The following is a 27,098-nucleotide window of genomic DNA, read 5'->3' as shown; positions in this document are numbered from 1 at the left end:
TTTCAGACAAAGCCAAACGTTTAATCACAACATAATGCCTACACATTTTAAAATCCTTTCCCTCTTCCTTCTCACCAAAAAAACAAAACCAAAGCAGGAGACTTTGTGCAGCGTGGCATGCTCCTCTGTGACCCAGAGCCGGGGAGCCCGTCCCTCCCATTTTGCTGAGAGGCTGAGCGCTCAGCCCTGCCCGGGGGCAGCTCTGGGTCCTCCCTGTCCCCAGCACACATGGGGAAGTTGAACAAGATGGTTTGGAAGAAGTCGAGCTTCGGTTTCACTGTCGCTTCTCTGGAGTCCTAGACCAGGGCTATGTTCTGCCTCTCCCCTCTGTCCCCAAGTGCCTCTGCTGGCCCTGTGAGTCGGGCCCTACAGCTCCCTGCCGTCCTCCTCCTCACCGTCCTGGCGCTGGGCCTGTCGCCTCTGCTGCACCAGCTGCTTGTCCAGCTCCCGGAGCTGCTTCAAAAAGCCCCGGTTCGGGAGGACACAGCGATTCTTGGCCACTTGCTGGATGGCGTCCACCAGGGTCATGTCCTTGTGGATCATCAGGTAGGCCAGGACCAGGGTGGCTGACCGGCTGCGGCCCATGACGCAGTGAACCAGGATCTTACCTGCAGATGGAGCAGGGAGGAGAAAACCCACACTGAGGGGCAGGTGTTGGGAGCACAGGTAGGGCCCACTCCCATCCTGTCACCCTCTCGCCCACAGAAAGTGACTCAGCACTGTGCCCCACAGCTGCCTCTGTAGAACGGTGACACTCTCAGTGTCTTCTACATAGCGTTGTTGAGAAGGCAAATAACCCTGTAAATAACTCGATTTTAGCACAATTTGTTTGTGCTAATGAATGGCTGCTGAGCTCCTACAGTGTGGCTGGGCTGCCCTTCCCCTGAGCACCATGGCCAGAAAGCAAGCACCCACTTCTTGACTGCTGTTTCGGGTCTGGGGGAGGCTGGTCCCAGGTTCTCCCTGGCATGACCGCGCTCCTGGGGTGTGAACGTGTCCAGCTGGATGAATGTCTACCCCTGGCATTCAAATCCCACGGAGCTTTCCGGAGGCTGCCAGGCCTCTGGCCAGCCCTGCTGATAACCAAAGCGTTTCTTCCTCTCCCAGAAAACAGGGTAATTCTTTCTGTCATGACTCAGTGCTTGAAACAGATGAAAGCTGTAGTTCATTAAGCCTTTTGGGGGCCTGAATTCTGTTAAGTGGCAGAGGGGAGGGGAGAAAGAGTTGGAAGGGAGATGGAGGGAGTGGGAGGAAAGGGGGAGGTGGAAGGAGCGGGAGAGAAAGGGGAAAAGGAGGGACAGAGGACACTCAGCTCTGGTAGGAGCTCCAAGAGCTGAATTTTGTTTCCAAGACTAGGGCATGAGGCTGGGCGTGGTGGCTCACACCTGTAATCCCAGCACTTCGGGAGGCCGAGGTGGGCAGATCACTTGAGGTTGGGAGTTCAAGCTGGGTGAATGCACATCTGTTGCTATTGGAGGAGTCAGCCCTATTGAGAAGAATCAAGGTCCAGGCAACACTTTTGTTCCTTTTTGTGGTCAGATTAGCTGAGACCCATCACGCCAGAGCACATCTCTTACAGTCACAGGGGCCAGCACTATACCTGTGTTGGGCTTTTATTTCCCAACTTCTGTCAGAGCTCCTAGGGTCCCCCTGGCCAGAGCACACTTGTTGCAGTGGGAGAGATCAGCACCCCTCTCATGCTTGGAGATATTTTCTTCATGACTACAGTCAGAGCCCTTGAGGCATGCCTGACCAGAGTTCATCTTTAGGAATAGCAGCAGCTAGTGCGTACCTATGCTTGCAGGTCCTTCTGTTCTCACACACAGTCAGAGCACCTGGAGCCCATGTGGTTAAAGCCTGGCCAACATGGCAAAACCCCATCTCTACACAAAAATTAGCCGGTCGTGGTGGTGCACCTGTAGTCCCAGCTACTCGGGAGGCTGAGGCAGGAGAATTGCTTGAACCCAGGAGTTAGAGGTTGCAGTGAGCTGAGATCGCACCACTATACTCCAGCCTGGGCGACAGAGCAAGACTCCATCTCAAGAAACGAAAACCCAAATCCAGAATCTCTACTGCTCCTCAATTCCATGCTTTTAGGAGTGACTGGAAGGTAGGCCTCTGTCACGAAAATCAGACGTAGGCTAAGGCTGTTACTCTGCACCATGTCCCGCCCCCCAGCCAGGTGTTCTCCTTGCTAAGCAGACTCCTTCCTTGCTTTCAGGAGATGCTCTCTGCCCATCTCCCATGCACTATCTGGGAACCTGCCTTTCTTAGTAACTTGCAAAGAAATTCTGGTAGAGCCCTTACTTCTTCCCAAGAGGTTCTAGGTGTGTGGAAGTTCTGAGAAAAAAAGGTGCAAGGTGTATTATGAACTGCCGGGGCTGGAGGGAGATAGGGCAAGAGACCCTTCAAACAGTGAAAATCGGCCGGGCATGGTGGCTGACGCCTCTAATCCCAGCACTTTGGGAAGCCGAGGCGGGTGGATCACTTGAGGCCAGGAATTGGAGACCAGACTGGCCAACATGGTGAAACCCTGTCTCTACTAAAAAATACAAAAATTCACCAGGTGTGGTGGTGGGCACCTCCCAGCTACTTGGGAGGCTGAAAGAGGAGAATCGCTTGTATCCGGGAGGTGGAGGTTGCAGTGAGTGGAGATCATGCCACTGCACTCCAGCCTGGTTGACAGAGCAAGATTCCGTCTCAAAAAAACAAAAACAAAAACAAAACAGTGAAAATCTGGTCAGTTAAAGCTTATTAGAAGCACCAGAGAATCAACCTCCTGCTTGAAAGCAGGCTTCATTTATTTATTCATACTTCCCTTAACCATAATAGATTTTAAGATGCCTTCAAAAGCAGACTATGGACTGCCAAAAGGAGAGTGTGATACTAAAGTCTGATCTTTAGCGCCTCGTGGCATTTGCCCTGGAGTTTCTTAGAAGGCTTCATTAAATTAAAACCACACTAATTCACCTCGGAGGATGCCGCATCGGGGGCAGTTAAAGCAACCCAAGTGGGGTTCCTGTGACAGTATTTTGTGAGTACTTCTTTTTCTGATGAAGAGTGACAAATTCAGTTTTTTCAGATCCTATAACCAGCTGGCATGACTCGCCCTCCATGATATTCGGTGACCTCTTAAACAGCAAAGTCACCAGGTGCTCAAAATAAGGGCAGAGGACTCTTCTGTGAGGCCTCAGTGACAGAAGGAATCCCCGCTGGTAGGCAGGTGTCCTGATGGCGCTGCCTCTGATTAGCTCTGTGACCCTGGGCACCTCACTTGTCTTCTCTGGGCCTCTGTTTGCCCAGCTGTCAGGGCAGGACCAGGGACTGGATAATCTCCGAGATATTTTAAGAGTGACTGAGGTTGCCTGGGGAGTTCTTTATAAAGGGTCAAGTCAGGGTAGTGATGGGGTGGGAGAGGGCCCCAGGGGCTGATTACAGCCCACGAGTACAGTTCCATAAGGAACGCTTTTCAAAAAGAGTGAAAAAGACTGGCTGTGAGAAGCCGGGTGGGGGGAATGGTGTACACTTGGCTGAAACCAGTCAATGAGAACAAAGAACATAGACAAGAGGAAGCAAAGAGTGATGCCTTGCTTTTTGGCCAGACTGTCTATCTACACCACTTACATGGCGAGTGTAAGAAACATACAAGTAGGTCCAGCACTAAAATGCCAAGCAGTGTCCCTTGGTTTTCCCTTGGGTCTGGCACTAAAATGCCAAGCAGTGTCCCTTGCCTAGACACAACTGGGCCACCCACTGCATGTGGCAGGTGGGCTGAGCACCTGCTGTCCACTGGGTATGAAGTCTGTGGCATTGCTGCTGCTGAGCTAGCGGGCATTTTGTTTGGTTGCTCTGGCCACTCAGGGCACAGGTTACAACCTGATGGCCATTGGGTTGCTTTAGTCTGTCCTTTGCAGCATTTTAAGAAATTTCAATCTGTTGCCAAGACCTAAAAATCGAGTGATTTTATAATCCAGATTGGAGACTTCTGAAAAGTCAGATCTCCCACATTTGCACTGACTCTCGCAAGACAAGCCTTAGCTGAGGCTGAGTGGCAGGTGCCCCTCTGAAGGGGTACAGGGCTCTCAGCTTAGCCACAAGTGCCCCCTACCCACACCCCTCCGCTGTACATGCAGCCAGTTCATTTGTTTACACTCTGCGTGGTTCTGCAGGGTAGGCGTTTGAGCCCTGACTTGAATTCTTTAGATATGCCAGTGCAAAGGTGCTGAGAGCAGAGCCTACTCTGCCATCTCCAGTGGGGTCATGTCCTGCTCCCCATCCCTAGCCATCTGGTCGAGTCCCAGCACCCCCATCCATTCATTCTATCCCACTCATAGTCTCTGATCCGAGTATCTACTCTCCTCCGTTGGCCCTTCTTTTGCTAGGTGCCACCTGGTCTAACAGTCATGATCCACAGCAGCCTGACACCTCCTCATAATGTTCTGTCATCTGCCTAGGCCTAAGCTTCGACTTGAGAGCCTGATTCTTTCTGGATTTGGCAGTGGGGGGCAGACCCTAAAACTGAGTGCCAGGAACCTAAAACAAGCTTTCATGTGAGTATATCTTACAGTTCAAAGTTGGAATGTCTTTTTTTTTTTTTCTTTGAGGATTGGAAACTTCACGATGGTGATGTGCACATGCTGGCGTGGTTATATGCTTCACGGTGTATGACCACGTTTTATCAAATACATGCGAGAGCCTGCTGTCCACCAGGTTCTATGCTAAGCGCTTTACGTGCATTACTGCTGATCCTCATTATAACCTCTGAAGGTAAATATTTTTATCACCGGATGAAGAAACCAAGGCTCAGAGAAATCACATCGTTAGTAAATTGTGTGACAGAAATGTAAACCCAGCCCTGTCTTCTCCAAAGCCTGCCAGGCCCCTTCCATGAAGGGTAAGGTCTAAAATATAGTAATGGCAAGTGAGTGCATTAAACAGAAACTGAAGGATTAGGTTGTTGCAGTCTTTGTTTTTTCCATGTCAAATGTGTTTTCAGTTAACTTCAAATACTATGAGGCAAATTTTACCTTGTGGTGATGACTCAGTTCCGTTGCGTTTGTGATCCTGCTTGGAAACCCAGAATGTACACAGCACAAAAGATGGTTCATAAATAGACTCATAAAAGGAAGGCCTGGAAATGAGGCATCTTCTAATACAGGCATGTTAGCTCTAAGGGTTTTTTTTCATTGTGACATTGCTTTCTGAGCCAAAATAATGACAAATTGTTGGTGGCTATGGTTGGCTGTGGGGCCAGGGCCACCTTAGGATGTCCATTAAGGTCTGATATTGTCCAGGAGACCTGGCCTAGGCCCAGCCCCAGGGTGCAAGTTCCTGCAGCAGACTGTTTGGTCAGTCACTGAGCCTTGTAATCACAACCTCTTGTGGCAAGAAAGGCTTTCTGTAACCGGATACCCTGAATTACGTGATGGCTCCACAAAGGGGTGTGTGACACATTGGGCTGAAGTCAGAGCATAGATTAAGGAGCTGAAGTCCCTCTGGCCTCTGTGGAATGCCACTGAAGTACACCCTGCAGCAATAACTGTATATTGTCTTACCCCCGATGCGTCCCTAAGCTGTGCCCTTCTCTCCAAAATAGCCTTGTAGCCTTTGCTGGATTAAGGTAGCCAACAGTGCATTCTGAGCACAAAGACTAGCACTGTGATTTAAAAGCTGGATAATTAACACTGGGAAAACTTGGACGCTGGAGGTGCAAAACCCAAATTATACCTCAAATACAGCGTGCCAGTAAAGCCCAGCTTGTCAGCTTTCTACTGGAGGCCTCACTAGGCTGAGTGTAACTGGGGAGTGTAACTTGGTTGGTGGGCAGGAGAATTTAAGGTGTCTCCATGGATTCCCACTCAAGTCAGCTCCCTGAGGGTTTTCTGGCACCAAAGCCCTTGGCTACTAGTTGGGTTCAGGCCCAGGCACAATTAGTGTCTCCGGCCGCAGTCCCAGCTTTGAGGGCTCTCAGACCGCCTCCGCCTTTTGAAGGACGGCAAATGTTCTTTAGTAAAGACTCCGACCAAAGGGCCTTTTTTTCTTACGCCCTATTTCCATTCCCCAGAGCTGCAATCAAGGCCCGAACTCCACCAGCAGCACGCTGGGTGGTGCAGGTCCTTAAACCTTCACAGCTTCCAGGGGCTCGGACCTTCAACCTCGGCCACAAGCAGCCCCAGTGGCTTAGCTTTGCGACAGACAAAGATTTCGCACGCGCACATCCCGCTTCTGGCCTGGGCCTCGGGCGTGGAGACCTTGGGCTAAGGGCGGAGCCTAGACTAGGGGCGGAGCCTTAGCGGGGCGGGGAAGGGGCGGGGCGAGTCGGAGCGGGGCGGGGCGAGTCGGGGCGGGGCGGGGGCGAGTCGGGGCGGGGCGGGGCGGGGAGGGGCGGGGCGGGGCGGGCCGCGGGTCTCTTACCGTGGTCGTCGCGCAGCGCTGTGTCGATGAAGGCTGCCGCCGGATAGAAGAAGACACTGAGGTCGAAGGTGGGCAGGTCGTCGGCCTCCACGCCGTGATACTGGATGTCCATGTCGCGGTAGTAGTCAGGCCCAGTGTCCACGTTCCAGCGGCCGTGGGCCGCGTTCAGCACGTGCGTGAACCCCGCCTTCTGCAGCCTATAGCGGTCCAGCGCCGTCGCCCTGGGCGCAGGGGAGAGAAATCTGTGGGCGCGCAGCGCCCTGCCCCGGATCCAGGAAACTCGGGGGCCACCCACGCTTTCCGCTGTGGATTCGAGTTCCAGAATAAGGACTAGTTATTGCAAATGAAGTCCCAAAGCTCTGCTCTTACCAGGTCCCCTAGACCACCTGCACTGTTTTGTGATTCTGGCTCGGCTGTCTCAACAAAGGACAGGGTGGAGGCTGGGGTAGGCAAGCTGAGCTATTCGTTCGTCCATTCGTTCTTTCATCATTCAGTATACACAGCGGAGCCGGGTGCCGGACTCTACGGTGGTCGCAGATTTGGACCTGCCAAATCGCCTGAAAGACCTCCAGAATAACAACATGTTCATCAGGGCTGCCTTCACCTAGCCTCTGCTCTGAACCTGCTGGATGTTTTTAGGGTTTGGAGATAGAGGATCAACTGAATGGTTTAAAGCAAGGTCTTCCATAAGAGGATTGGATTGGGATTGGGCAAAGTTCACAAATTCACGTTGGCACGATGTGAACGAGAAAGTGTTGCTTTGGGGAGCTGTTGCCCAGCTGGGCAGAGCATTGTTCTGAGGAGGGCTTTTTGAGCCATCTGTTGTTTGAATTGGTTGCAGGGAAGTTCTTGAAGCCAGCAGTGAAGTTATTTAATGGGCTACAGCTTTATCTTTCTAGGCAAGAATTTCCAGGAATAGTAAAGTCCTCTTGAAGTGGATGGCTCTGAAATATGACTCGATGAGAAGGCAGCATGGTGGGGCCGGAGTGGAGATGGGCTGCCAGAGGAAACACGGGTTCTTCCTGCCTGTGGGGTGGGGCAGGGAGAGGCCTGTGTCATTACAAGTTTCAGCATTTGGTGATGGAGGGAAAGAAGGAGGCAAGCGCGGGCCAAGCCAAGGAAACAGCACCACCTGAGGTATGGAGGCTGGAGACAACGAAGGCCTTTCAGGAAGCATTGTCTATTTCCTGTAATTAATTATCCATCCCCAAATCATGATTTGCAATCTATTGTGTGCCAGGCACTGTGCTGGGTGCTGATGGTAAAGAAGTGAACAGGGGCCGAGCCCAGTGGCTCACGCCTGTAATGCCAGCACTTTGGGAGGCCGAGGCAGGCAAATCACATGAGGTCAGGAGTTCGAGACCAGCCTGGCCAACATGGCGAAACCCTATCTCTACTAATAATACAAAAACAAAAAATAGCTGGGTGTGGTGGCGCATGCCTGCAGTCCCAGCTACTTGGGAGGCTGAGGCACAAGAATCGCTTGAACCCAGGAGGTGGAGGTTGTCGTGAGCCGAGACCACACCACTGCACTCCAGCCTGGGGGACAGAGTGAAACTGTGTCTCAAAAAACAAAAGAAGTGAACAGGTTAGTGAAGGTCCCTCAGGAAGGTCAGATACTAACGGGGGTACGAAATAAACAACAAGTAAAGATAATTTTAGATAGCAGTGAGAGCTAGCCGAAGGACCTAAAACTTCATGACATGATACAAAATGACTGTGGTCCTGCTTCAGGCAAGGCGGTCAGGAAAGGCCACTGTGGGGAGGCGGTGTTTAAGCCAAGACTGAGGGATGAGAAGGCTGAGGAAGAGTTGGAGAGAAAGTGTTTCATCCAGGCAGAGGGAACAAGTGCTGAGAACAGAAAGGAAGCCAGTGCGGCTGAAGTGGCAAGGGGAATAGCAGTTTGGAAAGATAGAGGGGCTGGATCGTGGTGGGCCCTGCCCGCCATAGGAAGGAGTATTACTGCAAGTGTGGTGGAAGTCCGCTAGAGGATTTTAAGAAAGAAGTAAGCATTTTTTTACTTTTTTAAAGATCAATCTGACCAGACAAGGTGGCTCACACCTGTAATCCTAGCACTTTGGGGAGGCCAAAGTGGGAGGGTGGCCTGAGACTAGGAGTTCAAGACCAGCCTGGGCAACATCATGAAACCCCTTCTCTACAAGATATAAAGAAAAAAATTAGCCAGGTGTGCTGGCATGTGCCTGTAGTCCCAGCTACTGGGGAGCCTGAAGTGGGAGGATCACCTGAGCTCAGGGAGGTTGAGGCTGCAGTGAGCTGTGATCGCACCACTGCACTCAGTCCGGGCAGCAGAGAGAGACTCTGTCTTTAAAAAAAAAAAGAAAGAAAGAAAGAAAAATCAATCTGGCTGATGTGTGGGGATCCTGGATGCTAGGATCTGTGTTTGAGAGTCAAGGAGAGCTTTAGAGAGTGTTTAAAGAGAAGCGATACAATCTGGGTTTAAGAAGACATTTCCCTCAATAGCACGAAGACCAGGACTTCAGCTCAGGGAGACATGACAAGGGTCTGGAGCCGTACCAGTAAGAGGGTAAAAGTGGCATTGCACTCCAGCTGAGGGCTCATCTCAAGGCCACTGGTAAAAGCATGTGGATAGAAGTGACCATGTTAGATGCTAGCAGGGACCAACACCCTGGGCCAGGAGGAAGCCTCACACCAGAAATATATGCCATGGCCCCTTGGCCAAGGGCGCGCTTGTCTTTCACTGGTTTCCTGGAGCTTTTTATTTGGCATGAGAACCATGATGGTGTCCAGTGTTTGGGAAGGGAATTGAGCATTTGGAAACATTTGCAGACAGCCCATCAGAACTGTGGCATGGGGAGGTGGGGAGTCCCACTGAGCCCACCCCCACTTGGCTCTTAGTGTGGCCATTCTGCCTGTGGGACACATTGTGCTTTCCATTTTTGCTCAGAAAGGTCTGCTTTTCATTTTTTGTCTTGCCCCAAAGTAGGTATACAACAAACATTATGCTTTGGGGACGTAGATCTGTGCCCAATTAAAGCCGCCGCTAATGAGGTCCATCTTGCTGAGTAGCAATCAACCTCACTTTGAGGTTGAGCTCAGTGGAAAAATTAAAATGAACTCTTCTTGACGGGAAGCTCCTACCCACCATGAAGACTGTTCTCTCTGGGTTCAGTAACTGGCTTTCAACATAATCAAGTGGCAGTTTGAATGAATAACAGTTTGCACTTTGCCACTTTTGGGGAGCAGGGTAGATATGCAACAAGACTCATTGTCTGACACCTCCATATCCACCACACCAGGCTGACATTGGCTGTGCCTGAGGCAGAGAAAGGGGCTCGTGAGGACCCCGAGACCTGGTGGGTATTTGAGGCCCACCACAAGTTTTCAGGGTCTTGGCTCCCTGGATGGGAAGGGGAGTTGGTATCCTCACGCATCACTCTGGGGACTTCCCCCAGCTTCGTTCACTCAGAGTTCAGTTGAGGGCTTGAAAGAGCATCCACAGCAGAATGGGAATCTGCAAATAAATGGAGTGCCTCTTACACAGATGCTGTGGGGGAGGCAGAGCCATCATCACAGACACCCATCGTCCAATCCCCAGCTGGAACAGATGCCCAGCTCAGCAATTATTAGGAGTGGGGCAGGCTCAGAGGGTGGTGTCTGACACTAGATTGCTTTGGTTTTGTTTTTAAATTTCAGGGCCAGATACATTATCTGCTCACATATGTTGAAAAGAGACTAAGAAACACAGGGGCATTTTGAGGTGATGGGCATGGAGAAAAGGCCATGTGCCCCACTCCTGGGTCCACATAAATGCCTCTGCTGAGGGAGAAAAGAGTTCAGAAAGAAAAACAGATTTAGGAATGTACTTCCAGAATCTAGATGACACAGGAGCTTTAGTTTCTGGTTAGGCACAATCCTAGATGTGATCAATCTGTTCAATTTTTAAATAATATGTCATCTCATGACAAAAATAGCACATGCTCAATGTAGAATGTAGAAAACATACTCCCCCCTCCAAAAAAATCACCTGTATTTCTACTCCCCTGGAGATAAATGCTATTGTTAGCTTTTGATATAAGAACCTCCCATTGTTTCTCTATGCATAGATTTGTATATTTTATAGAAAGGTGGTTTTTTTTTTGGTACAATATTATATATATAAAGTTTCAAAACCTTTGACATGATATATTGTAAACATCTTCCTATGGTAACATATAAGACTTCAGTAACTCATGCTATTTCATTATATAGGTAAGTCCCAATTTTTTCTTACCAAACATTTTGATGTGTTTCTTTGGGCACTCCTCTGTTTATGTCCGTGGGAGACATTTTTAAAAGTGAAATTGCTGGGTCAACAGATATGGCCGTTTTAAAATACATTTGATACTTGTTACTAAATTACCCTACAGAAAACTTGCTAAAATTGCTAAAAATTTCTAAAACTTGCTAAAAATTGCAGTCCGTATTCTTTGTCAATTTCATAGACAAAAAAAATTAATGGTGTTTTGTTTTCACTGATTCATTTTAGCAATGACGGACATTGTTTACACATTTGTTGGACTCATGCAGTTTACTTTTTTTTTTTTTTTAACATTTTTTTGACTCTTCCCAGTTCATTGGAATCATGTAGTTTACTTTTTTTTTTTTTTTTTGAGACGGAGTCTCGCTCTGTCGCCCAGTCTGGAGTGCAGTGGCGCAATCTTGGCTCACTGCTCACTGCAACCTCCGCCTCCCGGATTCAAGCAATTCTCCTACCTCAGCCTCCCAAGCAGCTGAGATTACAGGCATGTGCCACCATGCCTGGCTAATTTTTGTATTTTTAGTAGAGACAGGGTTTCACCATGTTGGTCAGGCTGGTCTTGAACTCCAGACCTCAGGTGATCCACCTGTCTTGGCCTCCCAAAGTGCTGGGATTACAGGCGTGAGCCACTATGCCTGGCCTATGCAGTTTACTTTTGAAGAACACTGTCAGTCATATCCCCGTTTTGACTCACTTCTCTTGCACTCTTCTCCCTTCCTGTGAACTTCCAGCCCAGCTCTGGACTTGGACTCCATATTGGAGGAGGGCTGAGGAAACGACTTCCTTCTTGCATGGCCCAATTTCCTCAGCTAAGCCCTTCCCTCCCTTCCTGCTTCTCTGGCCTGGCCTGGACACCTGCCAGCCCCTCTGGAGTTGTTCCCAGGAAGCTCGCTTCAAAGCCCCACCCTGGAGGAATGACACAGATAAGCTGCCTCTCCATGAGGCGGTCTTCTTGGGCAGTGCTCCTGACATTTCACTTGTTCAGACCCCTTGTCACCCTCCTGTTGTCAGCCTAAATACCTCAGCCTCTGCCGGCAAGCCCATTTTGCCAGGCGTGTGCTCTTGCACAGAGGGGAGGAGGCGCAAGCCCTGAATATATACATCTGTACAACCCCCCGCAGCTTCCTTCAGGCTGCAGCAGGCTGCTCCCATGTTGCACAGACTCTACATTGGGCATTGAAGGAAGTCCCCTCATGATCGGGGCGGTTCCCTGCACTCTGATGTCTGCGGAGAATCCGCACATTTCCCACACCTGATTATGGACTTCTGTTTGCTGACAGGCTGTACCTTGCCATCTCGCACCTTATTTTTTCGGATGGGTGTGACACTGTTGTGGTCACACATAATTTCATGGGCGTGGCCTTGATGGTGACCTTCCCCAGTGGAGTCTTTTTTATTTGAGACAGAGTTTTGCTCTTGTTGCCCAGGCTGGAGTGCAATGATGCGATCTCTGCTCACTGCAACCTCCGCATCCTGGGTTCAAGCAATTATCTTAGCTCAGCCTCCCAAGTAGCTGGGATTACAGGTGCCCACCAACACACCTGGCTAATTTTTTGTATTTTTAGTACAGGCAGGGTTTCACCATGTTGGCCAGGCTGGTATCAAATTCCTGACTTCAGGTGATCCACCTGCCTCCGCCTCCCAAACCCAGTGGAGTCTTAACCATGCAGTCTTGAGTGTGCCTGTTCCTTGCAAGTGGACTTTAAAACAGTGGGCACATTTCTGGCATCTGATCTCGGTTAGTTCACCTGACGGGAAAGTGAAATGAACTGGCCTTCCGGTGTCTTGGGTGTTCTTGTTACTTGATGGTGAAGCTCCTCTGTGTTGAGGCGCCTGAGAAAACATAGGGCTGGCAGCTGAAACTGATGCATGAACTGAGGCGGCAGAACCGCTGGGAGCCTCCATTTTCTTTGTTTGCTAAACAGCACCGATTACACTGGCAGTACTTTCCTTGTGAGAGTCTTGTGAAATTGAATGATGCAATATTGAAGCTTCTTTGAGAGGTTAAAAGATGACTCCAGGGGGAAAAGGCAGTGGAAAGATGTATGTCAGAATGTGCTTATCCCCTGACAAAATGTGGTAATGGGATTATATGTAATTTAAATTTTCTTGTTTTTGTCTTTCTACATTTTGTACATTTTCAGTAATGAACGAGTCATATATTCATTTACTATGTAAATGTATAGCATGATTTGTATTGTTATTTCCTTAGTTCTCAGGAGAGACCATTGTAGAAGCATAAGGTGGCCTTGGGGTTTTTAACTTCTGCTGGAATTCTCCTGTCTGCCCCACTATCCCAAAGTCTGTTCCTCCAAGGATGGAGGTGAAGAGAAGAGAATACCCAGGAGGCCTGGTTTTGAGAAATGATGTCATGTGAGTGATTGGACTCGGCATTTGCCTAACCATGCAAGGAGATGGTTTATGTTGCTTGAGGCCTTGACTGCTAAGCCGTGTTCTGGCAATGAGAAGGCCAGGCCAGGCCAGGGCCTCAGGCTTCTCTCCCCGACCGTCTTGCCTGTGACTGCTGCCCAGCTATGCCTCAGTCGCCTTCAGTAGTTGGAAGTCCTAGTTATTTCAGGTAACGCCCAGCATGTTAAATTGGCAAACTTGACTGTGTTTTGCTGCATCCTAAACTGGCCATGCCACCCACACCTCGAAGAAGCAGGTTAATTTCATCCCTGCTCGGTGCCTTAAGGTGGAATTAGTTCCTCCTCTTCGGGGAGAAGGAGCTGTCTCAGCTGACTGACTTGCCTTCACTTCACTTTCCAGGCTCTCCACGCCAGGCCAGCCATGGAGATGCCTCTGGCTTCTGAGGCTGTGGGTCTGATCAGAAGCAGAAAAGCAGAAAGGACAAGACAGAGGTTCCCTGGAAAGCCAGCTTGGGCTGGGTGGGTGGGGCAGGCTGCAGGCCTTGGCAGGAATCTGAGCCCAAATGCCGGACCTTGGAGGCAACTGTAGTTTACACAAAAACAAGGAGCTCCTGAGGGCCCCCACCATTCCATGAGCAGTGGAAGTTTAACCTCACCCTGGCACTGGCTCTCTGACACCCGCATTGTGGAGAAGGAAGAGAGATTTCTCAATTATCCTGTTTCAGCCAAGCCTTATCACTGGAGGCTGCCCTGCCTAGGAATTTGCAATCACTTTGATGGTAGCCAGGATATTTCCCCTCCTGCTGACTATAGGGAAAAAAAGGACTGAAAAAAGATTTTGCTAAGCAAATGAAAGATGTGAACGAGATTAAAGTGAGAATATTTAAATTACAGAAACTTAGTGCTTTCGAGCGTACTCAAGCATTTTTGAAGCACCCATTTAGGGACTGCTGATTGATAAGAGGTGATGAATTATTCTTATCTCATCATCGACGCCAGTCCCTGGCTCTCTGGAGGGCAACACTTGGTTAACCTAATTTGAATCTAATTTGAATGACTTAAAAGTAATAAAACAAGTGTGTGCTTGAAACTAATAAAGCCTAATTCATTTAATAGGCCATTTCTTAAATAATTTTATTTTAGAGCTGGAAGGGAAACTTTGAAATCATCCTTTATTTTACAAATAAAGAAACTGAGTCCCAGAACAATAAAATGCTTTGCCAAAGGCCACCCATAGTTGGTGGCCACCCACACACTGTGGGGACTGGGACGCTGTGCCGAGTCATGCTTGAGCCCTCCACTCCACGCTGAGCCTGCAGTTCCACTTGTGGCAGATTCAGACCCCTATCGAGTTAGAGGAATGAGTGGGGAGTGGGTGGCTACACCTTGTGTGAAGACGACTTCCCCCGAACCCCAGGAATATCTGCAAGGTGGCCAGCCAGGCCCCACCCCTTCGACCCCTCTGCTGAGCTGGCAGAGTGAGCACCCTCCACGTCACCCTCCTGTTTGTGGCCTTTTCTCATCAGGCTGCAGTGCAGGGCCACCTTTCCCCTCCCCTGGGCTGCTGAGCAATGAGGACTTGGAATTACCAGGCAGCCCACTTGGTGAATCCCCTTGAGCTAACCTGGGATTGAGAAAATGCTTTAGTGATTTTGAAACCCGCAGGCCCAAGGAACTTTGATACGGCTGCCTTCTTAGGCCTTAGGTCACCTCCCTGCAAGGCCTAGGAGGGCAGGCCCTCCTTCCAACACTCTGCCCTGGGTCATGATAGAATCTCATGGGAGAAATCTGACCCAGGATTGTTTTCTTTCTCAAGGCTTCCCCTAGCATGGGGGACCCTGGGTGGCAAGGCACAGTGACTGTTCTTTACCTTCCTCATACACTGTGAATCAAATTTCCAGAACCTGCCTGATTTGTCATAGTTCAAACTTGACGAATGTATTGGGCACCGTGAGACATGTTTTGCTCGCATTAATGCATAGAATCCACATAGGCGAAGAAGCTGAAAGTCACAAAGCTTGAGTGACTTGCTCAAGGCCACACAGAAACCAGTATTCAGTCCAGACACTGTGGCTCCAGAGCAGATGCTTGGCCGCTCCACCTCTCTCCACAAAAAGGAGCAGGGAAAAGAGTGAGCTTCATCTTAGAGGTACGTATGCCCCCCTGCGGGCCCAACAGTCACTGGCCTGGGCTCCAAGGATAGATAGTAGCTTTGGCCATCCCAGGACATCCATCCTTACTCCTGGGTCCTGATCTGCTTCACTTCCAGAGCCTTGGTACTGGGCTTTCAAAAATCTTAGGCACTTTTAGGGAAAGGAAAAACCTAACCAAAATGTAAATATCAAATTAAAACTGAGGCTTTGTGCATGAGGAACCAGCTTGGAGCTTTTGGCTGCTTTGGGCAACCCCTGCAAAGAGACCAAGAAACACAGGCAGCCTTGCCTGCTCACAGCCCAGGTTATAACCTTTGCATGGCTGTATTGGCGATGGAGTTAATTGCTCTTGCAATAAGCATCTGAGTCTCATTAACCTTGTTAAGTGAGTGTCACAGAAATCAGGGACAAGCACCACGCCATGCTGATTTGAGGCTCCCTCCCTCAGCTGGGGGTGCAAGTCTCAGACACCTGTGTGTGCTTGTATTGGGGCTCAATTAGGCAGAGTTGGATTGAATTAAAAGGGCAGTGACATTTTCCATTTTCTTGTTTGAAAGAAGCAAGTTCAAGGTCAAACATCAAGGAGGCAAGCATATTTTATTGTCTAGCACTCGATTAACTAGAACACGTCAGTTCTGCTCAGACACTCAGTGGTTTTCTGAATGAAGTCCCTTGGCTGTCATTCACCCTTCCATGAGCTGGCCCTGACCTACCTTTCCAGATTTCTTTTTTGTTAACAATAATATTTGCATTTGTCTATTACTTTTTTTTTTTTTTTTTTTTGAGACGGAGTTTCGCTTTGTTGCCAGGCTAGAGTGCAGTGGCGCGATCTCAGCTCACTGCAACCTCCGCCTCCCGGGTTCACGCCATTCTCCTACCTCGGCCTCCCGAGTAGCTGGGATTACAGGCACCCACTACCACACCCGGCTAATTTTTTTGTATTTTTACTGGAGACAGGGTTTCACTGTGTTAGCCAGGATGGTCTTGATCTCCTGACCTCGTGATCCGCCTGCTTCGGCCTCCCAAAGTGTTGAGATTACAGGCGTGAGCCACCGCGCCTGGCCAACTATTCTTCAAGTTGAGGAAAAGGTAAAATAACCTGCCCAAAGCCAATGCATCTGACCAGGAGGCTGTGCCAGATGGCATTATTGTTAGAACGTTTGCAGCCCCTCCGGCTGTGCTAGTTATACTTTCCTGCCCCACTGACATGAGGCTTTGGCGTGGACTTGCTTTTGCCAGTGAAATGTGGGCAAAAATGGCATGTGTCACTTCTAAATCAGCTTATGGTTTGCTAGGTCTCTCTTTGCTCTCTGCTGCAAGGCCAGCAAGATCCCAAATCAGGGCTGCTCTATCAGCCTGGGTCCTAGAGTAAAGTGGCCAGGAGTACAGCAGAGCTGGCCCACCATGGACTGCAGTGTGAATGAGAAAGAACCATTGCTGTGGCAGGCCGCCAAGATGTTGGGGTGAGCTATTAGACTAGCACAGCTAATCGAAACTGACCACGCAGCAGTAGAATTTGGCTTAGTCTCAGACCTTCTGAAAGTGTACCACATTCATCCCCTATATTCCAGATGAATCCCCCTGCTTTTCTCACCTCTGTAGCTATTCCCATCCTGCTTCCTCTGCCTGGAATTTCTTTGAAATCCTACCCATCTTCAAAAGTCGAGCCGGGATCCATGTCTTCTGTGATCTTTCTCAGATCCATAATAGCACCAAGCACTTACTGAGCATTTACTACATGCCAGATACTACTCTAGCATTTGTTTGATTTCATTTAATCTTCACCCCGTGAGATAAGTCCCATTATTGTTGCCATATAAGGTGAAGAGAGGTAAAATAATTTGTCCAAGGTCACACAACTGGTAATTGGCAGAGCCAAGACTCAAACCCCGTGCTCCTTCCCCTCCAGTACTCACTGCTGTTTCTGTTCCCTGTTATATTTCTACACATCTCCTCCTTCTCTCCTCCTCAACTCTGAAACAGCTTCTGTACCTGACTGACCATGTTTTTTTTTTTTTTATCTGGATTTGAGTATAAATTTTACCCCTTTCTGGTGGTGAGAACTTGGGCTGGTCACTTGATTTCTCTGAGCCTCAGTGTCTTCTTTTTTTCCCCTGTAGCTCTAAGCAAGGTGTCCAGTAAAGGGTTACTGGCTGACTGAATGAATGAATGAACTCTCTGAGCTGTGACTTGTCCATTTGTAAAATGGGAATAATAATGGTTCCTCCTTTATAGGGTTGTTGAGGAGTCTAAATGATGCCTAGCACAAGGCATGACACCTAACACAAGGCATGACACCTAACACCTAAGAATTCAATGCAACTTAGCCATTATTATTATAAGCCATAGGAAAGGTAAATACAGTATATAATATACAGAGAAAAAGCTTACTTCTCACTATGGGGATTGGAGGAAGCTAGCTTCATGGCAGAAGTGACTTGAATGGACTTTGAAGAATGCATAGGATCTGGACTTGGACATGAGGTGCAGGGAAAGATATTTTAGACAAAGGGAACAGCATGGATAAAGATACAGAGACAGTTTAAGTCTTAAACTCTTAATCACTCTTTCCTCAGTTGTACCGTTTCTAGGGTCAGATCTAAGGAAATAATTCTAAATATAGAAAAAACATTATGTATAAAGATGTCCACTGCAGCATTGTTTATAAAAGTGAAAACATAAAAATAACTGATATGCCCAACAATAAGGAAGTAGTTAAACGAATGCTCTTCTGTTCATCTGATATATTGTCATGTCTATTATAATTAAATATATAAGAAGTAATAAAAGAAAATGTTTATGAATGATGCTATGTGAGAAATAAGAGAAAATGAATAATCATTATAGTTACAATTATATAAAAACAAATTCCAAAACCAAAAGTAATATTCAGAAAGTCTAGGAGGAAATATACTGCAATATTAATAGGAGTATCTTTGAAGTAATGGCCTTTGGTGATTGCTTTGGGATATTGAAAGCAATCTTTCTTACATTTATCATTTTTTTATTGTCATAGCTAAACTTTACTGAGCACTTCCTATGTACTAGGCAGTGCACTATTTTACACACATTACCCAACTTAATCCATACAGCCCTATGATGAAGGTTATCTTATTAGCCTCTTACCAATAGGGAAACTGAGACTTCTCTATTTACACAATGAGCATATCTTACTTTTTTTTTTTTTTTTGAGACAGGGTCTCACTCTGTCACCCAGACGAGAGTGCAGAGGCACAATTACAGCTCACTGTAGCCATGACCTCCTGGGCTCAAGTGATCCTCCCACCTCAGCCCCCCAAGTAGCTGGGACTATAGGTACGTGCCATCAAGCCCAGAAAATTTTTAAAAATTTTTGGTAGAGATGGTGTCTCGCTATATTGCTCAGGCTGGTTGCAAACTCCTGGGCTCAAGCAATCCTCTCACCTTGGCCTCCCAAAGTTACGGGGTTACAGGGGTGAGCCACCATGCCCGGCCCATTACTTTCATTATAGGAAATATTTACTACATTTATTTAATATTTTGTTATTAAAAGACTAGAGATGTCAGTCCCTTTTTTTTTTTTTGCTACTTCAAACAGTGTTATAATAAGCATTGTTGCACATATTTTCTCATTATTGCTACTCTTATTTCTGTAAATTACATTTCTTAAAGTGATATTTTGGGTCAAAATATATGTGTGCCTTTTTTATTTTGAACTAATTTTAGACTTACAGAAATGTGCAAATATCACACGGAGATTGGTAATAAAAAGGAATAAAATACTGATACAAGTACAATTTGGATGAACCTGGAAAACATTATGCATAGTAAAAGAAAGCCAGGAACATATTATAATATTCCATTTATACAGAATGTCTGGAAATCAGTAAATCTATAAAAACAGAAAGTAGATTGGTGGTTGCCAGGGCCTGAGAGGCAGGTAGGGAATGGGGAGTGACTGTTTAGTGGGTTCAGGGTTTCCTTTTGAGGTGACAAAAATGTTCTGAAATTAGAGAGTGGTGATGGTTGCACAACTCTGTAAATATAACAAAAACACTGAATTGTATACTTTAAAAGGGTGAACTTTATGGTCTATGAATTATTTCTCAATAAAGCCAAATTCAAAGAAGAAAGCCTTAGAGAGTTTCTGTACACCCCTCTCCTTCCCTCCCGTAATGTTCACAACTGAGAAATTGTGGGTAAATTGTGGCACAGCTAACTATGGATTAGTAAAAGTATACAACAGTATGTATATATAGTATGGGGTTTTGTTTGTTTGTTTTGGAGACAAGCCGTTGCTCTATCCCTCACGCTAAAGTGCAATGGCGCAATCTTGGCTCACTGCAGTATCGCTCTCCTTGTCTCCAGCAATCTTCCTGCCTCCCCAGTAGCTGGGACTACAGGTGTGCACCACCATGCTGGTGCTTTTTGTTTTTTGTGTTTTTTTTTGTATAGACAAGATCTCACTATTTTGCCCAGGCTAATCTCCAACTCCTGCCCTCAAGCGATCCTCCTGCCTCAGCCTCCCAAAGTATTGGGATTACAGGTGTGAGTCACAGCACCCAGCCTATGATTCATTTTTAATTGTTTAAAAAATATATAGGCCTGGGTGCAGTGGCTCACACCTTTAATCCCAGCACTTTGGGAGGCTGAGGCAGGTGGATCACCTCAGTTCAGGAGTTGGAGACCAGCCTGGCCAACACAGTGAAATCTTGTCTCTACTAAAAATATAAAAATCAGTCAGGTGTGGTGGCAGGTGTCTGTTACTCCTGCTACTCAGGAGGCTGAGACAGGAGAATCACTTGAACCCGGGAGGTGGAGGTTGCAGTGAGCCGAGATTGCGCCATTGAGGGACATCTCAAAAAAAAAAAAAAAATTAGCTGGGCATGGCGGTGCATGCCTGTAATCCCAGCTACTCGGGAGGCTGAGGCAAGAGAATCGCTTGAACCCAGGAGGTGGAGGTTGCAGTGAGTCAAGATGGTGCCACTGCACTCCAGCCTGGGTGACAGAAGGAGACTCCATCTCAAAAAAAAAAAAAAAAAAAGTAAACCCTTTATATGTGTGTATATGTTTCTTTATGTTGGCAATAGCCCACACAAGGTAGTAAAAGTATGCAAGTAAATTTAACACTGGTTAGTCAGGGGTAGAACTAAGAGGGGACAAAGGGAGATTATGCAGTTTGTCTTTAAATGTCTACCTCATTTAACTTAGTATAATTAAGCATGTCATATCTGTAACTTTTTCAACTTAAAAAAAGAAAGACGAAAGGCAAGGGATGCTTACCCTGGATCTTCCTATGGCTAGACGATTATCTCTAGGTATTAAGCAGCAAGATGTGTATTAAAATCACATATAGGCCGGGCACGGTGGCTCACACCTTTAATCCCAGCACTTTGGGAGGCTGATGTGGGCAGATCAGCTGAGGTCGGGAGTTGGAGACCAGCCTGGCCAAAGTGGTGAAACCCTGTCTCTACTAAAAATAAAAAATCAGCCAGGTGTGGAGGCAGGTGCCTGTAATCCCAGCTACTTGTGAGGCTGAGACAGGAGGATTGCTTGAACCCAGGAGGCAGAGGTTGCAGTGAGCCGAGGTCACACCACTCCAACCTGCACTTCAACCTGGGTGACAGGGCAAGACTGTCTCGAAAAAAAAAAAAAGAAAAAGAAAATAAATACAATAACATATGGAGGGGTCCTACAGCATCTGCTCCTTGGTGAGATGGAACATGGCTGGAGTCCTGGAGAGTGGAGGGAGGAGCAGTTAAGAACAAGCTTCTGGGTTGGGCAGAGATGCATTTTAATCCCAGCTCTCTGCCACCGACTGAGCTGTGGGACTTGGGCCAGTTATTTAACTGTTCTGTGCCTCAGTTTCCCTATCTTTATAATGGGAGTAATTAGCCTCTATCATTGGGTTATCAGGAGAGTAAAATGAGATCATGCATGCAGGATGCTTAGCACAGTGCCTGGCCTACAGTATTGAAGAAAGGATAGTCATTATCGTTATTAATATTATTTACAGTAGATGCATCTCAGTTGTGTAGGGAGTGGGGAATGGTGGTTATAAAAATCTAAAGGAGGTGACAGTGACCTAAACTTAGGCTCCCATACTTCCAGGCATATATTGATGTGTTCCTGCACCATCAACCTAAGAACTGATTTTATTCTTGAGGTTATTATAGCTAGCTAAAATAAAAGACTACATTTCCCAGGCTCCCTTGCAGCTAGGGGCGGGGGAAGTCTGGGATGGGACTTCGCTTTGGGAAGATGCCCTTCTGCTCTTTCTTTCCCTCCACCCTCCTGCTGTCTGGGTCCTAGAGTTGATGGCTGGGTTCCCGGCGGCAATCTGGGACCCTGCAGCACCTGGAGGGAAGAAGCCACGTCCCCGGGACAGTGGTGCAGAAACACAGGAGTCTGAGTCCCTGATGACCCTGCAGTGGCCGTGCCAGCCCCAGCCCACCTCGCTCCGCACTTATATGTGAGAGAGAAATAAACCTCTATCTTGCCTAAGCCTTTGTTCAGGTTTTCTGTAATGTGAAGATAAGCCCAGCCCTAACTAATTGAGTTCTCACAGAACAACTACAAATTCCAAAGCCCGTGGCTAGGAGGTGGCGCAGGGCGTGGCCTGGGGAGGGGCTGCTGCCTGCTCCAAAGCGAGCCTGGGCCTGGGCACTTACTCATCGCCAATGTAGAGCTTGGGCCAGACCTCGTTGACGTGGGTGTACTGGGGACTGCCCTTCCAGAAGAGCCGCTCCAGCTCAAAGGCTCCAGGGGTGCAGTAGTCCTCCTCCTCCCCTTCCTCCTCCGTCTTCGGCGTCAGCCTCTTGGCAGATGAGTAAGCATTCTTGAGGCTTGTCTTCACTTCTCCAGATGTCATTTTAGAGCCAAGGGATTTTCTCTCCTTTCTGTAGCTGGTTATGAGAGAGAAGCAGGATGGGGGTTAGCAGGGGACACTGAGGCAGGGAACAGGCTTTACAAAAAGAGGTGGGAATAAGCTTATCTTAAAATTTGGCAAGAGTTTCCCCAACCTGCTATGCCCCTGCTTCCTCTTCCCAGGCCACACAGGTAAACAAGGAAGGCCATGATGGCAGTTAAATGTTCCAATCCTTCTAGAGTAGTTCCCCAATGTTCCAATCTTCCTAGAGTAGGAGAGCTGGGGTCCTTGGACGTGTGCCAAGGCGGGCTCTCAAGCTAAGAAATCCTGCAAGCAGCCAGTCCCTTCCCACCTTTCTTTAGACTTTACTCCTTTGGATCCTACTTTTTCCTTTATCTGACTGAAACCTACTGGTCTGGGCCATTTGGGACCCAAAATAGGAAGGCCCAGAAGATCCCTGACATTCCAGACCCGTGGCCCTCTCAGTGTCTGCAGGGAGCCGTCAGCTAGCAGAGAGAGTACATCGCCAAGGCCATACCTGCCCGGGCCTGGGTCTGGGCCACACGCACATCAGCAGGACTTCAGAAGCCTTGAGGGTGGCTGCGTGAGGGTTAACCTGTCAGAAGAGCTGAAGGCAATGCTCACGCTCTCACACTGGGAGCCTGGCCATCATTGCGTTAACTTACCAAGGGGATTGGAAGAGATGCCCCAAGATAGAAAGCTGTGCCTCCAGACTGAAATGTGCATTTGGAGAGCTTGTTAGGCTCTGCCAGTGGAAATGCGGGAGAGGACTTTCCATTGTCCCCAAGGAGAGGAATTTGCAGTGGAATTGGACAGTGATTGTTTCCTGAGCTGAGTAAATGATGCACCTATGGTCAGCCTGGGAAAGGAAATTGTGCTCCTGCTCTGAGACTGGAGAGAAGGAGGAAAAGATGGGAAGGCTGAGAACCATGGAGGTGAGTGACTGGGGAGGGAATGCTATTTGTTTATTTATTTGACAAATACTTATATAACACCTATTGTGTGCCAGACACTGTTCCAAGTGCTTGATGATTGTAAATCCATTTAATCTTAACAACACTGAGGTAGGGTTATCCTAATACCCTATCATTAGCCCCATTTTACAGACAAGGAGGATCATGAATTGAGGCTGGCTGTAGCACAGGGTCTTAGTGTGAGGGGGAGGGAGATGGGAGGTGCAGTGTGAGGAGGGGCAGGCCCGGGATGCAGAGAATGTAGGAAAGGGTTCACGGCTTCAAAGACCATTAGGAACATGTCAAAGGGACTCAGAATACAACTTGAAGAAGCTCCCACTTATCAAAAATAGAACAATTTGAACATGAAAAATAACAATAATTCCAGTGGATCAAAACACATCAAACACTTAGGTCATAATAATACTGAAGGCCGGGCGCGGTGGCTCATGCCTGTAATCCCAGCACTTTGGGAGGCCGAGGCGGGCAGATCACCTGAGGTCAGGAGTTCAAGACCAGACTGCCTAACATGGCGAAACCCCATCTCTACTAAAAATACAAAAAATTAGCCGGGTGTAGTGGCGGGTGCCTGTAATCCCAGCTACTTGGGAGGCTGAGGCAAGAGACTCACTTGAACCTGGGAGGCGGAGGTTGCAGTGAGCTGAGATCGCACCACTACACTCCAGCCTGGGCAACAAGAGTGAAACTCCATCTCAAAATAATAATAATAATACTGACAACAGGCCGGGAGCGGTGGCTTATGCCTGTAATCCCAGCACTCTGGAAGGCTGAGGTGGGTGGATTGCATGAGCCCAGGAGTTCAAGACCAGCCTGAGCAACATGACAAAACCCACCTCTACAAAAAATGCAAAAATTAGCTGGGTGTGGTGGTGCATGCCTGTAGTCCCAGCTACTCAGGAGGCTGAGGCTGAGGTGGGAGGACCACTGGAGCCCAGGAGGCCGAGGCTATAGTGAGCCATGATCATATCACTGCTCTCCAGCCTGGGCAACACAGTGAGACCCTATCAAAAAAAAAAAAAAAAAAAAAAACCCAAAACTTAATTATGCACGATTGGAAGATGTTTGGGAACCAGCTCCTTATTTTGAAGATGGATAGATAAAGGAGAAGAATCTGCATGTATTGCTCCTCTCTTTTACAAACTATATACTACTGGGTTGATACGGGAAATGTTCTTTTATAGAAGTATTCCAGATAATGAATAAAGAAGGAAGCACCATTTTACACCACCTGATGAGTTGCTGCATCCAGAGACTGAGCATAAACTGCCAACCACGTATGAATAAGAAGAGATGATGAGACATTATATGCCTTCGAATAGAAGAGCACACCACCATGGTGGGAATCATCTCACCAAAGAGGTCTATATCTATCAGCCAACTTGCTGGAGATTCCGAGGACAGTTACGTTATACCACAGGGCCTTATCTTTTAGAGAAACATACTGAAATATTTGCTTCAAAAATAATATAGTTGGAAAATATAAATAATATAATGTTGGGGCAGGGTATTGATGTAGGTGTGAATGAGATGGGCTGGCTATGAGTGATGGTGATTGGGGCTGGATGATGGTTATAAGGTAGTTGCTGTTTCTCTTTTTCCCATTTTTAAAATAGAGATGAGGTCTCACTATGTTGGCCAAGCTGGTCTCGAACTCCTGAGCTCAAGTGATCCTCCCACCTCAGCTTCCCAAAGTGTTGGGATTACAGGTGTGAGCCATCACACCTGGCCAGTTGCTGTTTCTCTTCAAGTGTGTTTGAAATTCTCCATGATAGAAATTTAAAAGGAAAGGGTTGAGACCACTGCTTTGGGGAATTCGATTCTCCCAAGTCCATAGCAGATGACTTAAAGGATCACTGCTAGCCATGTGTGTCTGTAGGGATTGTGGGAAGCCAGAGTTTGTAACTTCCTCCAACAACTTCCTGCTTCCTGGTGGGGTGTGGAGAGGACAATGGGCAGCAAAGGGGACCCTCCTGTGAAGTCTCTCAAAGTGTGGTCTGAAGACCACCTCTGTCAGAGTCACCTGGCACTGACCAAAAATACAGATTCCTGGGCTGCACCCTGGACCAGGGGTAGGGGCGCAGGCATCTGTATCTCAGTGAGCTCCCAAGTGAGTCTGACGCTTAGTAAAGTTTGATGACAATTGTCTGAGATGTGGCTAGAGAGCCAGGGTGCTGCGGAGTCAAGGGAAAGATAGTGAGGGCGCTCATTCAAAATGCCTCCTGCTGTCCCAGTGGGGTGGGAGGCCTGGTCTTTGGCCCAGAATGCAGCTGCAGGCTGGGAGGAGAGAGGACCTTGCTTCGGGGCTCCTGAGTGTTGCTTCTCTCTGTAGCCTTGGTGTCTGGCACGTAGGAGGCGCTCAGGAGATATGGGTTGGATGAGGAAGTGGCTTAGTGAATGAATGGAATGAGTGAATGAGTGACTGAGGGGTGCAGGAATGATTAAGGGCTGTGAGGCCTGTGCAAGGGGCTCAGCAAGAGCTGCTAAGGCAGGACTGAGCCTCCAGGCTGATTTGGAGGAGGGTGAAGGTGAGGGGACTGCAGGCGCAGGGTGGGCTGCCCTCTCCCACGGGTGGTCATTCAGGCCCAAACTCTATTCTGGGGCCTGCCTGCTGTGTTTCCAGTCAAGAAGGAAGAAATTATTTCAAGGAGTGGCCAGAAATCTTTCTCACAGAAACGAGCCCAGACCCCCAGTCCCCTAAGAGCATACGTAGTTATAGCTCTCCTTGCTTCAGGCCCACAGTGTCTAAAGGTCTGAAGCTCAGCCCGTCCATGGCACCCACTCTTCTTGTTCGAAGTGAGTAGAAGCTGGGCACCATACACCTAAAGGTGGTGGTTTAGGCCATCTTGAACTCTGCCTGCGGTTAACGGAAGCTTCAGAAGAGGTGATTTTCGGGAGACGCTAGAGTCAATTCCATTCTGAAACCTCCGTCTGCCTCCTTTGATCACTGAAGCTGACCTCACCCTTGGTGAGGCCGTTCTTCCTTCATTACACTGTGGAGGGAACCATCCCGTCTCCATCTCTGTGCTGAAAGCCTCGGCTGGATTTCCAGACAAAAGAGGAAGTGGTGCGGTCTACCCCGAGGAGCTTGGCACGCAGAGTGAGCCCTGGGATCTATTATCCTCCAGCATGCAGATTTGATGGGGAAAGAGAACAAAGTGTGGAACCGTCCAGAAACCACAGACCTGTAATCTTTCCAAATCTTGAAGGCGGCCTGTGTGCACCCTCTCTGCATGGCTCCCAACTCTCTAATTCTCAGAGAGGCCAGGAGCATCTGTTTCCCAGATCACAGCCAACATGGAAGGGAAGACAAATCTGTTCTGTTTGGTTTCCATAGATTCGACCCAGAGATTAACTGCCAAGGTCTCAATGACACACACAATATCAATCACAGGCTAAATGTCATAATGAGAGCTGGGCAGGCTGTCAAGAGAGGCCTCCAGGTTCCTGTTACAGCTTCATATTTAAAGATTTGGTCCCAGGAAATCAAATGCTGTCTCAGAGACGACTTGGCCTACATGCAATGGCAGCCTGTCTCCTCCTTAAAAGGTGACAAACTCAGGCTCCCTCAGGGAGGGGCCAGGCAGATAACATAGAGGAAGGAAGTGGGTTGGGTGTTAAAAAGTAAACAAACAAAAACCTGGCTGTTGGCCTCAGGCAAGAGACATTAGGGAGTGGTGGGGAGTGTGGCACACCAGGGAGCATATGCCTCCATTAAGGGGGCAGCAGCTTGCCGTCCCATGTGGGAATGCAAGCCCAGATTTTCTGGTATTTTTATGATCCTCATAGATTGTTGTGAGAAATCTATTGATTTTTAAATGTAAGCCCCTGTAATCGATGCTATCCTTGCCCTGTTACAAGGATACCATCTACTACAGGTGCCTAAAGGTGCCTCCTCAGCTCAAGTCGCTGCAGCAGAAGTGGACAGTTCTTTATACATAAAAGCCTTCCTATCTCAGGTGCCTGTTTTCCTGCTTGAGGGCATTTTCTAGTCCTTGTGCTGGTCAGGCCTGCAGTATGTGGAGTTAACATCCCCCAGAAGTT

General features: G+C 48.1%; 1 protein-coding gene across 1 annotated transcript; it reads right to left on the bottom strand.

Moving 5' to 3' along the window:
* DUSP29 (dual specificity phosphatase 29) lies at positions 1-22,099 on the bottom strand. The gene is made up of 3 exons (XM_002820798.4): positions 21,866-22,099; positions 6,415-6,635; positions 1-608 (listed from the first exon to the last, which is right to left on the bottom strand). Exons 1-3 carry the CDS (start codon positions 22,063-22,065, stop codon positions 367-369), a joined length of 663 nt encoding a protein of 220 aa, XP_002820844.2. The 5' UTR covers positions 22,066-22,099; the 3' UTR covers positions 1-366.
* Between the last annotated feature and the right edge of the window lie 4,999 nt (positions 22,100-27,098).

The sequence above is a fragment of the Pongo abelii genome, chromosome 8 (assembly GCF_028885655.2).
Source record: "Pongo abelii isolate AG06213 chromosome 8, NHGRI_mPonAbe1-v2.0_pri, whole genome shotgun sequence".
Taxonomy (NCBI): domain Eukaryota; kingdom Metazoa; phylum Chordata; class Mammalia; order Primates; family Hominidae; genus Pongo; species Pongo abelii.
The sequence above is the reverse complement of the archived record's forward strand: the minus strand, read 5'-3'. Positions and strand labels throughout refer to the sequence as shown.